Source organism: Pangasianodon hypophthalmus, chromosome 14 (genome assembly GCF_027358585.1).
Source record: "Pangasianodon hypophthalmus isolate fPanHyp1 chromosome 14, fPanHyp1.pri, whole genome shotgun sequence".
Taxonomy (NCBI): domain Eukaryota; kingdom Metazoa; phylum Chordata; class Actinopteri; order Siluriformes; family Pangasiidae; genus Pangasianodon; species Pangasianodon hypophthalmus.
The window spans coordinates 4,427,805-4,441,948 of NC_069723.1; the positions used below are offsets into that span (position 1 = coordinate 4,427,805).

Sequence of the window (14,144 nt, forward strand, 5' to 3'; positions counted from 1 at the left end):
CTTCCATCAGGAAACGGGGTGAACGTTAAGAGAGCGTAAAGAGAATGTGATAAAGACCTAATGATTAACAGCTGAAGAGCATCACTGCGAGAGACGTGGGAGAAAATCAGGACTCGAGTGTAAGTGATGTAACTGGTTTGAAGTGGGGATTTGAAGTGTGTGTGTGTGTGAGTGTGTGTGTGAGTGTGTGTTTGTGTGTGTGTGTGAGTGTGTATCATACCTCTGCCCCCTCAGTGTCTGGGTGGGCGCAGAAGAGACTCTTTAAGGCGATGCCCGAGTCCTGACCTGGTGGGAAGATAGAAAGATTAGTTATGTGTGTAGTCACCCGTACATCTGTGTGTGTGCGCGTGTGTGTGCGTGCGTGTGAGTGTGTGTACATACTTGTAGGTGACTTTGAGCCTCTCTCCACCATTGATTGTCTCTTCAGTGCAGGTTTCAGTGGTTTAGGTGAGATGGAGCGAGGAGGAGTGAATGAGGATTCCTCCGTAGAGATCTTTATAAAAAAAAAAAAAAAAAAAAAAAAAAAAAACCACAAAAAATTACAACATATTTTGCACTTTTCACTGCATCAGATCCATAATTTAAAAATAGTAATTTTACAAGACTTCTATGGAAGCCCTAAAGCAAATGGATGGTTGGATAAAACATAGATAAATGTATCATTAAGATAAAAAAAAAAAAATATATATCATTTTTTATTATCATCATAAATTTTTATATTTACTTAACCATATAATTTTAATTTTTTTTTAAATTTTGCTTTATTTCCCTCCCCATTTTTTCCACTGTAGATTTGAGCCAAAAAGAAAGACATTGTGGAGACCCAACTGGCTAACAACTAGCATGTTATACAAACTTTTAACACAAGAGAGTTTTTTTTTACTCTGATATTTGGTGAGAAAATAAAACCAACAAAACAAAACAAAAAATAAAATAAAATTTCAGAATGCAGGAATAATTTGAGAGCTTTTTTAAATAACAAACAGAATGTTTGGAGCTATTCAGTACAAATTTAATCCTTCAGAAGCTAACATTATCATAACATACTTGCTTTTAATTTAAAAAAAAATAGCAAAGATGAAAGTATTAAACCAAAACATAAAATTCTATTTTAAAAATTCAATTTTTAAAAATGAAACACATGCATGAGACGTCACCTTTTGAAATTGAAATGTTTTCTTTGTTTACATTTTAAATATTTACATACCTTTATTACATAAAAGAAATGCTCAGATTTTCAAAATTTCATGATGAAATGTTTAAACCAATGTCTATCATGTCTAAAATGTCATGTTAAAAAAAATGAAATAATACACCTGTCTAAAACAGATTTTACAAAAAAATAATAAAATGAGAAAAAAATAAAAAATGTGTAAATTTTGTGTAAATAATTACACAAAAACTTGGTAATGAACTTAAACAGTAAAGCTGGCCATGACCCTTAACCTTTGACAGCAGCACTGACCTGGAAGCGGACTTCCTGGTTGACCTTGTGAACACTGTCCTCGTTGCTGTGTGTGTCCGAGTGTTTCTTCTCGTTCTCAGAGCGTTGGCGGAGGTACTCGAGTCTCCGTGGCCGCCCGAGCTGATTGGACAGCAGCGCCTGCAACTGAGCACGCTCAATCGAGCCCAATAAGATCATCGACTCTGCATCAGAAAAAACAAAACTTAATTACGTTATGTTCTTATAACGTTATTTTATGTTTAAAAATTATAGTAAAGAAGTTTATCCAGTTTTACCATTTAAATTATGAATTTATCGTAGCTAACTGTAATGTAGTTTTAGGGAATTTGAACAATGAAAAAAAAAAAAAGAAAAAGTCAGTTAGTTGGGTGATTCCTGTTTTGTTTCTAGTCTAGAAGATCAGTAGCTGACTGATTTGATGCTAATTTGTCAAATAAGACTGCACATTTTATACAACATGCTTCTACTTTTTAAAATTTTTTGCTTCTTACAAAACAAAACAAAAAAAAAAAAAAACAACAAACAATCCTACTTTTTATAAAATCTGTCTTTGTAAGCCCTGAAGAGAAAGATGACTTCATCATCTTTTAATTTATGTTTTTAATTGTCAATTTTTAATTTTATTAAAAATAAAATTATGACAAAAAACAAAATGAATTTCACCATTGTAGCTATAAACAAAAAAAGTACAAAAAAAGTTAAAAAAACAAACATGATATTGCATGTAGGGGGATGTTTACTTTTTATTAATTTCCAGCAGCAATTGTTTTATCATTTCAGCTAACTTGGTTTTATTTAAAGCAGATGGTACAGAGGGAATCACTTTTGGTTACTGAGGTCAAGTTTCAGGTTGAAGTGCAGCACAGTGTTAATTAGCTGCATTAATATTTGTCAATGGAAGATCCTCACAAGAATAGTACAACAAATGTGTGTGTGTGCATGTGTATGTGTGCTTGTGCGTGTGTGCTTGTACGTATATGCGTGCATATGAGTGTGTGTGTGCTTGTGCATTTGTGTATGTTTGCGTGCGTGCATTTGTGTGCGCACACGTGTGTTTGTGTGTGTGTATGCGTACACGCCGTGTTCGTGCATGTGTGCCTATGCGCACGTTTGTGTGTGTGTATGCACGCGTTTGTGCACGTGTGTATGTGTGCGTGCGTAAACACATGCGTGTGTTTGTGTATGCGTGTGTGCGTGAGTAAACACGTGCGTGTGTGTATGCGTGTGTGCATGAGTAAACATGTGCATGTGTTTGTGCGCGTGTATGTGTGCGCACGTGTGTTTGCATGTGTGTGTATGCGTGTGTGCGTGAGTAAACACGTGCGTGTGTTTGTGCGTGTGTGTATGTGTGCGCACGTGTGTTTGTGTGTGTGTATGCGTGCATGCGTACACGCCGTGTTCGTGCATGTGTGTATGCGTGTGTGCCTATGCACACGTTTGTGTGTGTGTATGCACGCGTTTGTGCACGTGTGTATGTGTGCGTGTGTAAACACATGCGTATGTTTGTGTGTGTGTATGCGTGTGTGCGTGAGTAAACATGTGTGTATGTGTGCGCACGTGTGTTTGTGTGTGTGTATGCGTGCATGCGTACACGCCGTGTTCGTGCATGTGTGTATGCACGTGCGTGTATACGCGCGTTTGTGCGCGTATGTTTGTGCGCGTGTGTGTATGCGTGTGTGTTTGTGAGTGCGCGTACCTGAGGACTCGACCAGCGCGAGTGTTTTGAGTCTCTCGGTGAGCAGGACGTCGTGCAGGTCTCTGTAAGTGCAGTTCAGCGTGATGAACCTCACGTCCCTCACCATGATGTCCTCCACACGAATGTTATACTTCCTGCACAAAACCACAACATTTTATACAGATTAGTAAAGAATAACACTGCTCAGGATACGCTGTTAGAGGAAAATAATCAACGATGGGGTGTAATGAAGCAGAGATGCTCTCACACCACAGCAATTTACCAACAATTAAAAAAAAATTATTTATTAAAGAATGTCACATCATCATTTTTATACTTTTTTAATGGTGGTGAAACAATTTAACTCCTGTTCTCACTTACATTATAGCAACTACAAACTGTAGTTCCCTCACCAGCCTCTGAGTGTTACAAAGCGCTGACACTGGAGACTCCTTCCATAAATGGTAAATAAACATCTCCTTACAGAAGGTTTTTTTGTACCATAGATAAACAGATAAATAAATCGCAAAAAAGTTTCCGGATCTTAAAATAAATCATAACTTTCAAAATAATAATAAAAAGTTATTTAGTGTCAGTGTATTAAAAATACATCTATGACTCTGTGTGTGTGTGTGTGTGTGTGTGTGTGTGTGTGTACGTGTACAGTGACACCTTGCATGCAGCTTATCTTGGAAAAACACCTTATCAGATTTAAAATACTGCTGTTATAAAAAAAAAAATAGAGAAGAAGTGTGTGTGTGTGTGTGTGTGTGTGTGTGTGTGTGTGTGTGTGCGTGTGCGCGTTTTCTGCTGACTTTTGGCTTCGTACTCAAAATCTGCGGTTCATACAAAAAATGTGCTACTATCACACATCACACAAGCTTCTCTCTGGCTTAGGTGAAATGTGAATGGAACACACACACACACACACACACACACACACACACACACACAGTTTGGCACTATTTCAATTCGCAAGCCTAGCATATACACACAATGACGCAGTGTTCCCTGTGGACCTAGACACACACACACACACACACACACACACACACACACACACAAAATAACCCTCTAAATAATATATTACTAATATGGTAGTTTTTCCCTATTTTTTCACCTTCCTCCCTTAAAGACCAAAATCTAATCACAGAAACAATCCATCAACGCAAAACTGCAACAAAACCTCTTATACACACATGCGCGCACACACACACACACACACACACACACACACACACACACACACACACACACACACACGAGTTGGCCGAGTCTATAATTGCACTCTTGACGTATATAAATAATATCCACAAAACAGTAGTCACGCACTCGACAACCGGAGGACAAATACATTCTGTGTGTGTGTGAGTGTGTGTGTGTGTGTGTGTGTGAGAGAGAGAGAGTGTGGGGTTCATAAATTTCATAAACCTAATTACGTTCTTTTAAAGCAACACCAAACCAGACGCCTCCACAAAGCAAAAACGTCAAAAACTTTGAAACTTCTCAACATGACACAGGCAAAAAACCCAACTATTATAAAAAACTACATTAAAATGTCAGTTTAAAAAATAAACTAATAAATGAAATAAAACAATCTGCCAAAAGTTCACAACAAGAAATACGTCCTCTCAAAACTATCTTTCTATTATATCATATTTCTCTAACTAGTTAGATAAGTAACTAGTGAAAGAGAAACTGCTAGAATATTAATTTACATAAACGAGTATCCCTGTGGGATTTTTATTTAAATTTTGTTGCATGTTTTACAAGCATTTAACCTAGAACTAAAGATTGTTGATTTTATTAACTATATAAATATAGTTTGATGTTAACAACGCAAACATTCATCAAAACTTTATTTCCTACTGATAAATTTGAAGTCCTTTATTGTGAAAAGAAATTAATATTGCAATTTTAATGCAATTGTATAGTATGTGGAGTACAGTTTATCATCTATGTTTAGTTATTGTAACAAAGTTTTATTAAAATTATGATAAATTTTTATAGTGTAGTTAGAAGTTGTAAAATCTGATAGTATAGGTTTGATTAAAGTATAGTATATAGCAGCAAAATCTATACTAAATACTGTAGTATCAATATTGGAAAATCTGAGAAAAGTATAAAGTAATATATAAACTTTAGTAAAGTTTATCATTATGTATGATTAACTATAAGTAAAAATGTAAAAGTACAGTGACTGAAAGCATATAATCTAAACAAAGTGACACTATACAGTATCCATCCATCCATCCATCCATCCATTCTCTGTATCACTTATCCTACACAGGGTCACAGGGTAACCTGGAGCCCCTCCCAGGAGGCAGGGGACACCCTGGACGGGGAACCAACCCATCTCAGGGCACAATCACACACACCACACACATTAGGGCCTTTCGCACCGCTTTAGTCCCAGAACTAAATTTACAGTACTAAAGTACTGGGCGATTTTGCGCGAACTATTTCCCAGTGCCGTTTAAAGGGTTGTATTCGCACCGACAGCGGGCACTAGGAAGTGACGTAAGCTGGTTGACAGCGATGTCATTTGTGCACGGCGTTCAACAACGGAAACAAAGAAGAGCAACGTAAACAACTGGAGGATGGAGGACGCAGTGATCGGAGCTGTGTTTTCGTTGTGTCTCGCGTCCATCTATCGCTGTTCTCCATACTTGCGAAATAAGTCGACACTGCAGTATGTTTACGCGGCGTTTTAAATCATGGCGGGTGAGGGCGTTTTCGTACGCGTTTGGCCAATCAACGTCTACTTACGTCACGGATAGTACCAGTTGTGCTCTGGTTAGACCCTGTAGGAGCTAATTTGGTTCTCGAAAAAGGCAGTCCGGTACTAAAATCGCACCCAGTCCCGGAGGTATGAAAACGCCAAAAAGGGGGTAGTTCCACAATTAGTTTAGGTACTATGAAAAGGTTCCCGCGGTGCAAAAGGCCCTATTCACACACTACAGACAATTTAGAAACACCAAATAGCCTACAACACACGTGTTTAGACCGGAGGAGCAAACCCCCGACGTGGGATTCCAACCCCGGAGGTGTGAGGTAACAGCGTTAACCACTAAGCCACCGTGCCCCCACACTGTACAGTATAGAGCTGTATACAGTGATCAAGCAAAACTAAGAAACAGAAACTAAGTAACGTGTGAATCGTAGCATTTCAATTGCTGTGCAACAATGAAGGTGGTAAAATAACACAAAAAAGGTCAAAATTAAAAATAAGATTTGTCGATGTTCACCTTGTACGTTACGACTAAATCTTTTCAGTTTTTTGGAACTTTGAAGCAATGGCATGAGATGAAGCAGAGTAAAACCTCCTTACATAAAATCGCTGTAAAGCACACAATAATAATAATAATAACATTAGCTATAAACAGTTCTGCTGCCATGCAATGTAGTCTGTTAACAGTAGGCTCTGGTTGCTAAGCAACATAACAAAAAAAAGATTAGGGCATTCTATGGACAGAACAATGGCTTAAGTGTAAAAATCCAAGTGTTTTAAGTGTTTTAAAACTTAGCACATTTATATAAGTTGGTGTCGCTGCAGCGATGGAGACAACTCAGTGTGTTTCAGGCTGGAGGAGGGTTAGAGTTATAGGAGGTGTGGGATAGAGTCTAGCTCCACCCCTATCGAGAACCATCATCATTACTATAAAATCAATTATTGTGATACAGTCACAGCTGTGTGTGTATTCAGGATTTCACAACGATTACAATGGCTTCAATCAGATTTTAGAACTGGAAGTCTCTGTTCTGTAAAATTTTTATATTATATTTACATTATATTTTGTATTAGACTGACTCCGATTTAGAGTTATAAAGCAGCACATCATTTAGGTCACATGACCGTGAAGTTATCTGCAATTGGGTTGAATCCTAAATCGCTCACAGTTTGAATATATAGCGCTCTGGATTAGGTGGAGAAATGTCACTGCCTACATGGTGTGCTTATATAGGGGGTAGGGAAGATAAAGACGAATCATCACTCAATAAAAAAAACTAACACCAAACATAAAGAAAGAGTCCTCAAGTATTTCAATCATATGGACCAGAACTAGTATCAGCTGAGTAACATTTCTGATTAGTTATTACTGAATCCGAGAACAGAAATGGGTCTTGGATGGATATCCATGACGAATGAATGTAAAGATAGATATATGGATGGAGGGATGAATGTAAAGATGGACGGAAGGATGAAAGGATACTCACTCGTGGTGTCCCCAACCAAGCTCTGGGAGGTACGGTAGCTTTTTGATGCGTATGATGGAGTCGTAAATCGACGGCTGGAGGCTCTGAGCCACGGCGTTGGCTAATATAACGGCGATCATTATAGGGAGAATGTGACTGATCTGTCCCGTCAACTCGAACACAATCACCGCCGTGGACACGGTGTGTGTTACGGCTCCGGATAAGGCTGCCGCACCTACATGCACGCACGGAAAGAAAAAAGAAAAAAAAAACACCTTCAAAATTATTGCAACTTATAGGCAAGTCATTAGTGTCAGTAATATTTATAGCACTCTTATTAGGAGTGAGCGATATGACAAAAATATTACATCACACTTCTCAAAGGCATTTCTATAATACACAATATGTATCATGAAATAAAGGTTGGCTGGCATCAATACAGTAGTGCTGCATTTAAACACACTGTTATAAATAATAATACAATTTTACCTTATTATTGATTGTTATTATAAAATGCAAGAATACATTTATATAAAATAATAATAAAAAGGATATCACAATATACACAATTTCTCTGAAAAGCATATTATGACCATGACACTGACATTATATCATCATATCTTCCAACCCTGATTCTTACTGTGACGTGTGTTTACAATAATGGCACATTGTACAGTAATTATAAATAAAGTGAAAAACTGATATTTATGTTTTACAGTAAGGTAATGATATTCTGTTTTATACTAAAGTTAATGATATCGTGTGTTTTACAGTAAACTATACTGTTTTGTAGTAAAGTCAATGATATTGTATTATAGTAAAGTTAATGATACTGTGTGTTTACAGTAAAGTTAATAATACTGTGTGTGAAATTAATGACACTGTTTTACAGTAAAGTTAATGATACTGTGTGTAAAAATGACACTGTGTGTAAAGTTAATGATACTGTGCGTAAAATTAATGATACTGTGTTTACAGTAAAGTTAATGATACTGTGTGTAAAAATGACACTGTGTGTAAAGTTAATGATACTGTGTGTAAAATTAATGATACTGTGTGTTTACAGTAAACTTAATGATACTGTGTGTTTACAGTAAACTTAATGATACTGTGTGTAAAAATGACACTGTGTGTAAAGTTAATGATACTGTGTTTACAGTAAAGTTAATGATACTGTGTGTTTTGTAGTAAAGTTAATGATACTGTGTGTAAAGTTAATGATACTGTGTGTTTTGTAGTAAAGTTAATGATACTGTGTGTAAAGTTAATGATACTGTGTGTTTTGTAGTAAAGTTAATGATACTGTGTGTAAAGTTAAGTTAATGATACTGTGTGTAAAAATGACACTGTGTGTAAAGTTAATGATACTGTGCGTAAAATTAATGATACTGTGTGTAAAGTTAATAATACTATGTGTTTTATAGTAAAGTTAATGATGCTCTTTGTTTTACAGTAAAGTTAATGACACTGTGTATTTTGTAGTAAAGTTAATGAAACTGTGTTTTATAGTAAGGTTAATGATACTGTGTGTAAAGTTAATGATACTATGTGTAAAGTTAACGATACTGTGTGTTTTGTAGTAAAGTTAAAGATACTGTGTGTAAAGTTAATGATACTGTGTGTAAAGTTAATGATACTGTGTGTTTTGTAGTAAAGTTAAAGATACTGTGTGTAAAGTTAACGATACTGTGTGTTTTGTAGTAAAGTTAATGATACTGTGTGTAAAGTTAACGATACTGTGTGTTTTGTAGTAAAGTTAATGATACTGTGTGTAAAGTTAACGATACTGTGTGTTTTGTAGTAAAGTTAAAGATACTGTGTGTAAAGTTAACGATACTGTGTGTTTTGTAGTAAAGTTAATGATACTGTGTGTAAAGTTAACGATACTGTGTGTTTTGTAGTAAAGTTAAAGATACTGTGTGTAAAGTTAACGATACTGTGTGTTTTGTAGTAAAGTTAATGATACTGTGTTTAAAGTTAACGATACTGTGTGTTTTGTAGTAAAGTTAAAGATACTGTGTGTAAAGTTAATGATACTGTGTTTTATAGTAAAGTTAAAGATACTGTTAATAAAACACTTGGAGTATCATGAACTTTACTATAAAACACAAGTTAATGATACTCCTTATTAACTTTCATTTTCCATGTTTGGTCATAGCTTCCTGCTCATGATAAATCCCTCTGATTGGTTCCTTCGTTGTAGCACTCCCCTGATTCTCATTTCAACTCATTTTAACATTTAAACTACAAACCTCTAAGCTTATAATTAATGATGTTACTCAACCAGTAAATTTAATAACATTATAATAATATCTCAAACCAGTGCAAACATTTTTTATGGGAGAAATCAGGACAGCACATATAAACGTTGTATATTAATAATAATAATATATAAATGTTTTTATTTAGCTCATGGAAGTAAACAGTATAAAAGACGAAAATAAATGAAAATATAAAAAACAAAGTGCATATGGACAACACTTGCAGGAGAGCAACACTGAAGAAAGATGATTTTTGTGCAGCTGTGTCTGACTGTTCAAACACACACACACACAAACACACACACACACACACTCTGAGTAAACGCGGAGATGCTAATGGGTTTTCAGCAGGAGTCAGAGATGAAAGGCTCTCATCAGTGAAAATGTGGGTGTCTGAGAGACATGTTGAGCAAGTTCTCAACATCAGCAAGAACTCGCACACACTCGCACACACTCGCACACACTCGCACACACTCGCACACACTCGCACACACTCGCACACACTCACACACACTCACACACACTCACACACACTCACACACATACTGTTGTTTACATGCTTGGATGACTTTTACAGGCTTTGTAGCTTTTTGTAAGGACCAAATGTCCCCAGAAACAGGCATGTAACTTTGTTTTGTAAGTGTGTGTGTGTGTGTGTGTGTGTGTGTGTGTGTGTGTGGGTGGGTGTGTCTGTGTCTTACCCACTACAGCGTATCCTCCTGGTACAATTGAATACACAACACCGTCTGAGTGAATCCCTTCAGGAAACCAAGCAGCCATGCTCTCACCCACCAACCGGCCGAAAGCAGCACCTAACACACACACACACACACACACTTTACATAGCTCGTGCACACGTAAGAAGATGAGTAAGAAGATGATTATCTTTGAGGGATGATGTGCTCCAGTATACTGACTACAATGACTACTGTCTCTCTCTCTCTCTCTCTCTCTCTCTCTCACACACACACACACACACACACACACACACACACACACACACTATGTTGCTCCATACATACCGATCACAAAGACGGGCATGAATGCACCACAGGGTACCGGGATAGTGGTGGCCAAAGCTGACATCCAAAACTACAGAGAGAGAGAGCGAGAGAGAGAGAGAGAGAGAGAGAGAGAGAGAGAGAGAGTGAGAGATAGGCAGAGAGAGACAGAGAGATTGCAAGACAGTGAAAAAGAAATATCTCCATAAATAAAATATAAAAGAACTTGTCTCTTCATCCATCCCCTCATCCAACTTTCCCTCCATCCTTCCATGCAAGAATCCATTCTCCCAATCCGTTCATCCCTTATCCATCTATCCCTACTTCTATACACTATGTATCATTTTGTTTGTACTTTTGGATTTGACTTTTGGAAAATGAGAGACAGACATATTACTCTGAACTTTATGCATGTTGTCATACACACACACACACACACACACACAAACGTTAAAGGTCCCACTTCCTCCACAGGACACACAGGGCACTGGTCCCCATGGTGACACTGACGACATAACTTCCTGTGCTGTGACAGGTTTCGGCAGGTTCGGTGCAGGTTGCCAAGGTGACAAACGCAGGTACCAGTAGATGTGAGAACATACACCCCCTCAGCACACACGCGCACACACACACACGCACAGATCACAGATATGTTTTATAGTGATAGAGTCTGAACATCTGTTAGACCGAACTGGGAGTGCAACTGTAAACAACAACAAGAACAATAACACAAATAACAACGACAGCACCACTCCCGGTCCTTCATCAGCTCTCCACCATCTTCACATCTTGACCCACTGCTGTCTTCTGACAACCTCCCATCGCCTCTTCATCCTCCATCTTTTTTCCATCCAATCATCTTTTCATCTCCAGCACTTCCTCCTCACTCACTCCTCTTTATCTCCATCTCTCATCCCTCTTACTCCTCAGCTCCTCACATCCCTAACATTTCATCATCTCCTTCCCATTAGATTCTCATTTTATCCCAGTCAATCATCTCTCCATCATTATCATCTTTCCACCATCTTCTCCTTGCTGCCGTCAACCAGCTCTCCTTCACCTCCCCTTTGTATCTTCACCACTTTCCCATCACCTCCTGTTCTTCATTTCTCCACAATATCACTAACATCATCTTCTCCACCCCATCACATCCTCTGGATCTGGCTCTTCTTACTCATCTTATCTCAGTCTATCATTTCTCCATCGTCATCATCTCTCCACCGTCTTCTCATTTTTAACTTATTGCTGTTTTTAACCATCATCCCATCATCTCATCTTCTCCCAAGCATGTCCTTCTCATCATCTGTAAATCCTAAATCCTTATCATCTTTCCACCATGTTTCCATCTTCATCTTATTGACTTTTTAACCACATTACATCATTTTCAACACATCACTAAGACCTTCTCCATTCCCATCATCTCCTCCCTCTCCATCCTCATCTCCTTCATCATCTCATCCCCATCTCCTCCTGCTTACTGTTCTCCTCATCATCTCTAAATCCTTATCATCCTTGCACCATGTTCTTATTTTCACCACCTTCCCATCATCTCCACCACATCACTAACATCTCTTCACATCTCACCATTCTCATTATCGTCCTGAAGAGACACTGGACATCTCCATCTGGGGAAATTATGGGATGGAATTATAGTTATGGGAAGGAGTTATGGGTGTATTAGAATAGAAGAGAAGATGACGGAGTGTTCGTACATTTACATTTAGGGCATTTGGCAGAAGCCCTTATCCAGAGCGACTTACAAAAGTGCTTTGAAGTCTATCAAAAATATATTCTGATACTGGCTAGGTCGCTAGGTCACAAACTAGGAATACCATCAGTCCAAAAACTCTGTTTGGGAGGTAACAGACAATACAATTTTTATTTTTTTTTTAATTTAAGTACTTTAGGAAGAGGTAAGTCTTTAGACGTCTTTTGAAGACTGCCAGTGAATCAGCTGTTCGGACATCTAGGGGAAGTTCATTCCACCACCTTGGTGCCAGAACAGAGAAGAGTCTTGATGCAGGTCTTCCTTGTACCCTGAGAGATGGAGGGACCAGTCGAGCAGTGCTAGAGGATCGGAGGGAGCGTTGTGCTGTGCGGGATGTGATAAGTGCTTTGAGATAAGTGGGCGCTGGTCCGTTTTTGGCTTTGTAGGCGAGCATCAGTGTTTTAAATCTGATGTGGGCAGCTACAGGAAGCCAGTGGAGGAAGCGCAGCAATGGGGTGGTGTGGGAGAACTTAGGAAGGTTGAAAACCAGTCATGCAGCTGCATTCTGGATCAGTTGCAGAGGACGAACGGTGCTCAGGGGCAGACCTGCCAGGAGCGAGTTGCAGTAGTCCAGTCTTGAAATGACAAGGGACTGAACAAGCACCTGTGTGGCCTGTGTGGAAAGAAATGGACGAATTCTTCCGGAGATATCGGCATGAGCGTGTCAGATTAGCAGTGTGAGAGGAAAAGGACAGTTCATTGTCCATGGTTACCCCAAGGTTGCGTGCAGTAACCGAAGGCGAGATCAGAGAGTTGTCTAGGGAGATTGCGAGATCCTGAGATGGGGATGAATCGTACCTTCATCACGATGAAGATGACGAGCGTGACGAAGACATTGGCCTGTGGGTGTTTCCAGGCAGCGGCGTGACCGTCGTACTCAAACTCCTCAGCGATGCCCTGCTTCGCCCATGTGCGGTTGTCCAGCAACGTCACCAGAGACTCCTTCTGGGTCAGCTACAAACAGGCAAACAGGAAGTAGTTAGGATAAACAGGAAGTGAGGTCATTAAAAACTCCAGATTAAGAAGAAAACATTATTCAAACTTTTTACTATCTCAGTCATTAATACCGTGCATGACCATGTCCTTGTCCTTGTGTGTTTGTGTGTGTGTGTGTGTGTGTGTGTGTCTTAGTCATCGCCTGAGATGCAGCCACTTTATTGAGTGTTTTATTGGCACAGACAAAAGACTGCGTCTGAGTCACTTTCTCATTAAAGAGAAAGAAAAACAGAGAGAGAGACAGTGACAGAGGGAGGGAAAGACAGAAAGAGAGAGAACAATGGAGTGAAGAAAAAAAGAGAACAAAAAGAACGAGAAAACAATGTAAGAAAAAAAAAAAAAAAAAAAAAAAGAGATGCACATGTTTCGCTCCCTCATCCACACATTAGGTGTGTGTCTGCCCACACACAATCACATAACATCCCTCGCTCTCTCTTTCTGTCTCTCTATCTGTCTCCCTCTGTCTCTCATTCTCTCCCTCTCTCTCTCTCTCTCTGTCTCTCGAGTGATTCATCATCCTTTTTATCACCTGTCCTCTTCCTCTCAATGTTTGTTCTCTTCCTCCGCTTTCTCTCTCTCTCTCTTCCTCCTCTATCACTCAGTGTTTCTGGTGTTAGAGAGATGTGCTGTGGCTTTAGGGGAGATGCTCAGGGAGCAAGTGGGCATATGCACCTGTGAAGCATACGGAGGAACTTGCGGAATGTAGTGTACAAGTGTAGCATACTGAGGTACCTGTGGAGTGGAGTGTACAAGTGTAGCATACTGAGGTACCTGTGGAGTG

General features: G+C 38.8%; 1 protein-coding gene across 4 annotated transcripts in view; it reads right to left on the bottom strand.

Annotated features, from left to right (window-relative positions):
• Window positions 1-14,144, bottom strand: part of LOC113544498 (chloride channel protein 2) — a 72,010-nt gene that overhangs the window by 9,411 nt on the left and 48,455 nt on the right. For all 4 annotated transcript variants that reach the window (XM_034310573.2, XM_034310572.2, XM_034310571.2 and 1 more), the window contains exons 12-19: window positions 13,166-13,321; window positions 10,621-10,690; window positions 10,300-10,410; window positions 7,359-7,572; window positions 3,162-3,295; window positions 1,466-1,647; window positions 382-493; window positions 221-285 (exon numbers count right to left, since the gene is read on the bottom strand). In XM_034310573.2, the coding sequence (XP_034166464.1) occupies window positions 221-285; window positions 382-493; window positions 1,466-1,647; window positions 3,162-3,295; window positions 7,359-7,572; window positions 10,300-10,410; window positions 10,621-10,690; window positions 13,166-13,321 (1,044 nt within the window). The remainder of the gene's footprint in view (window positions 1-220; window positions 286-381; window positions 494-1,465; window positions 1,648-3,161; window positions 3,296-7,358; window positions 7,573-10,299; window positions 10,411-10,620; window positions 10,691-13,165; window positions 13,322-14,144) is intronic.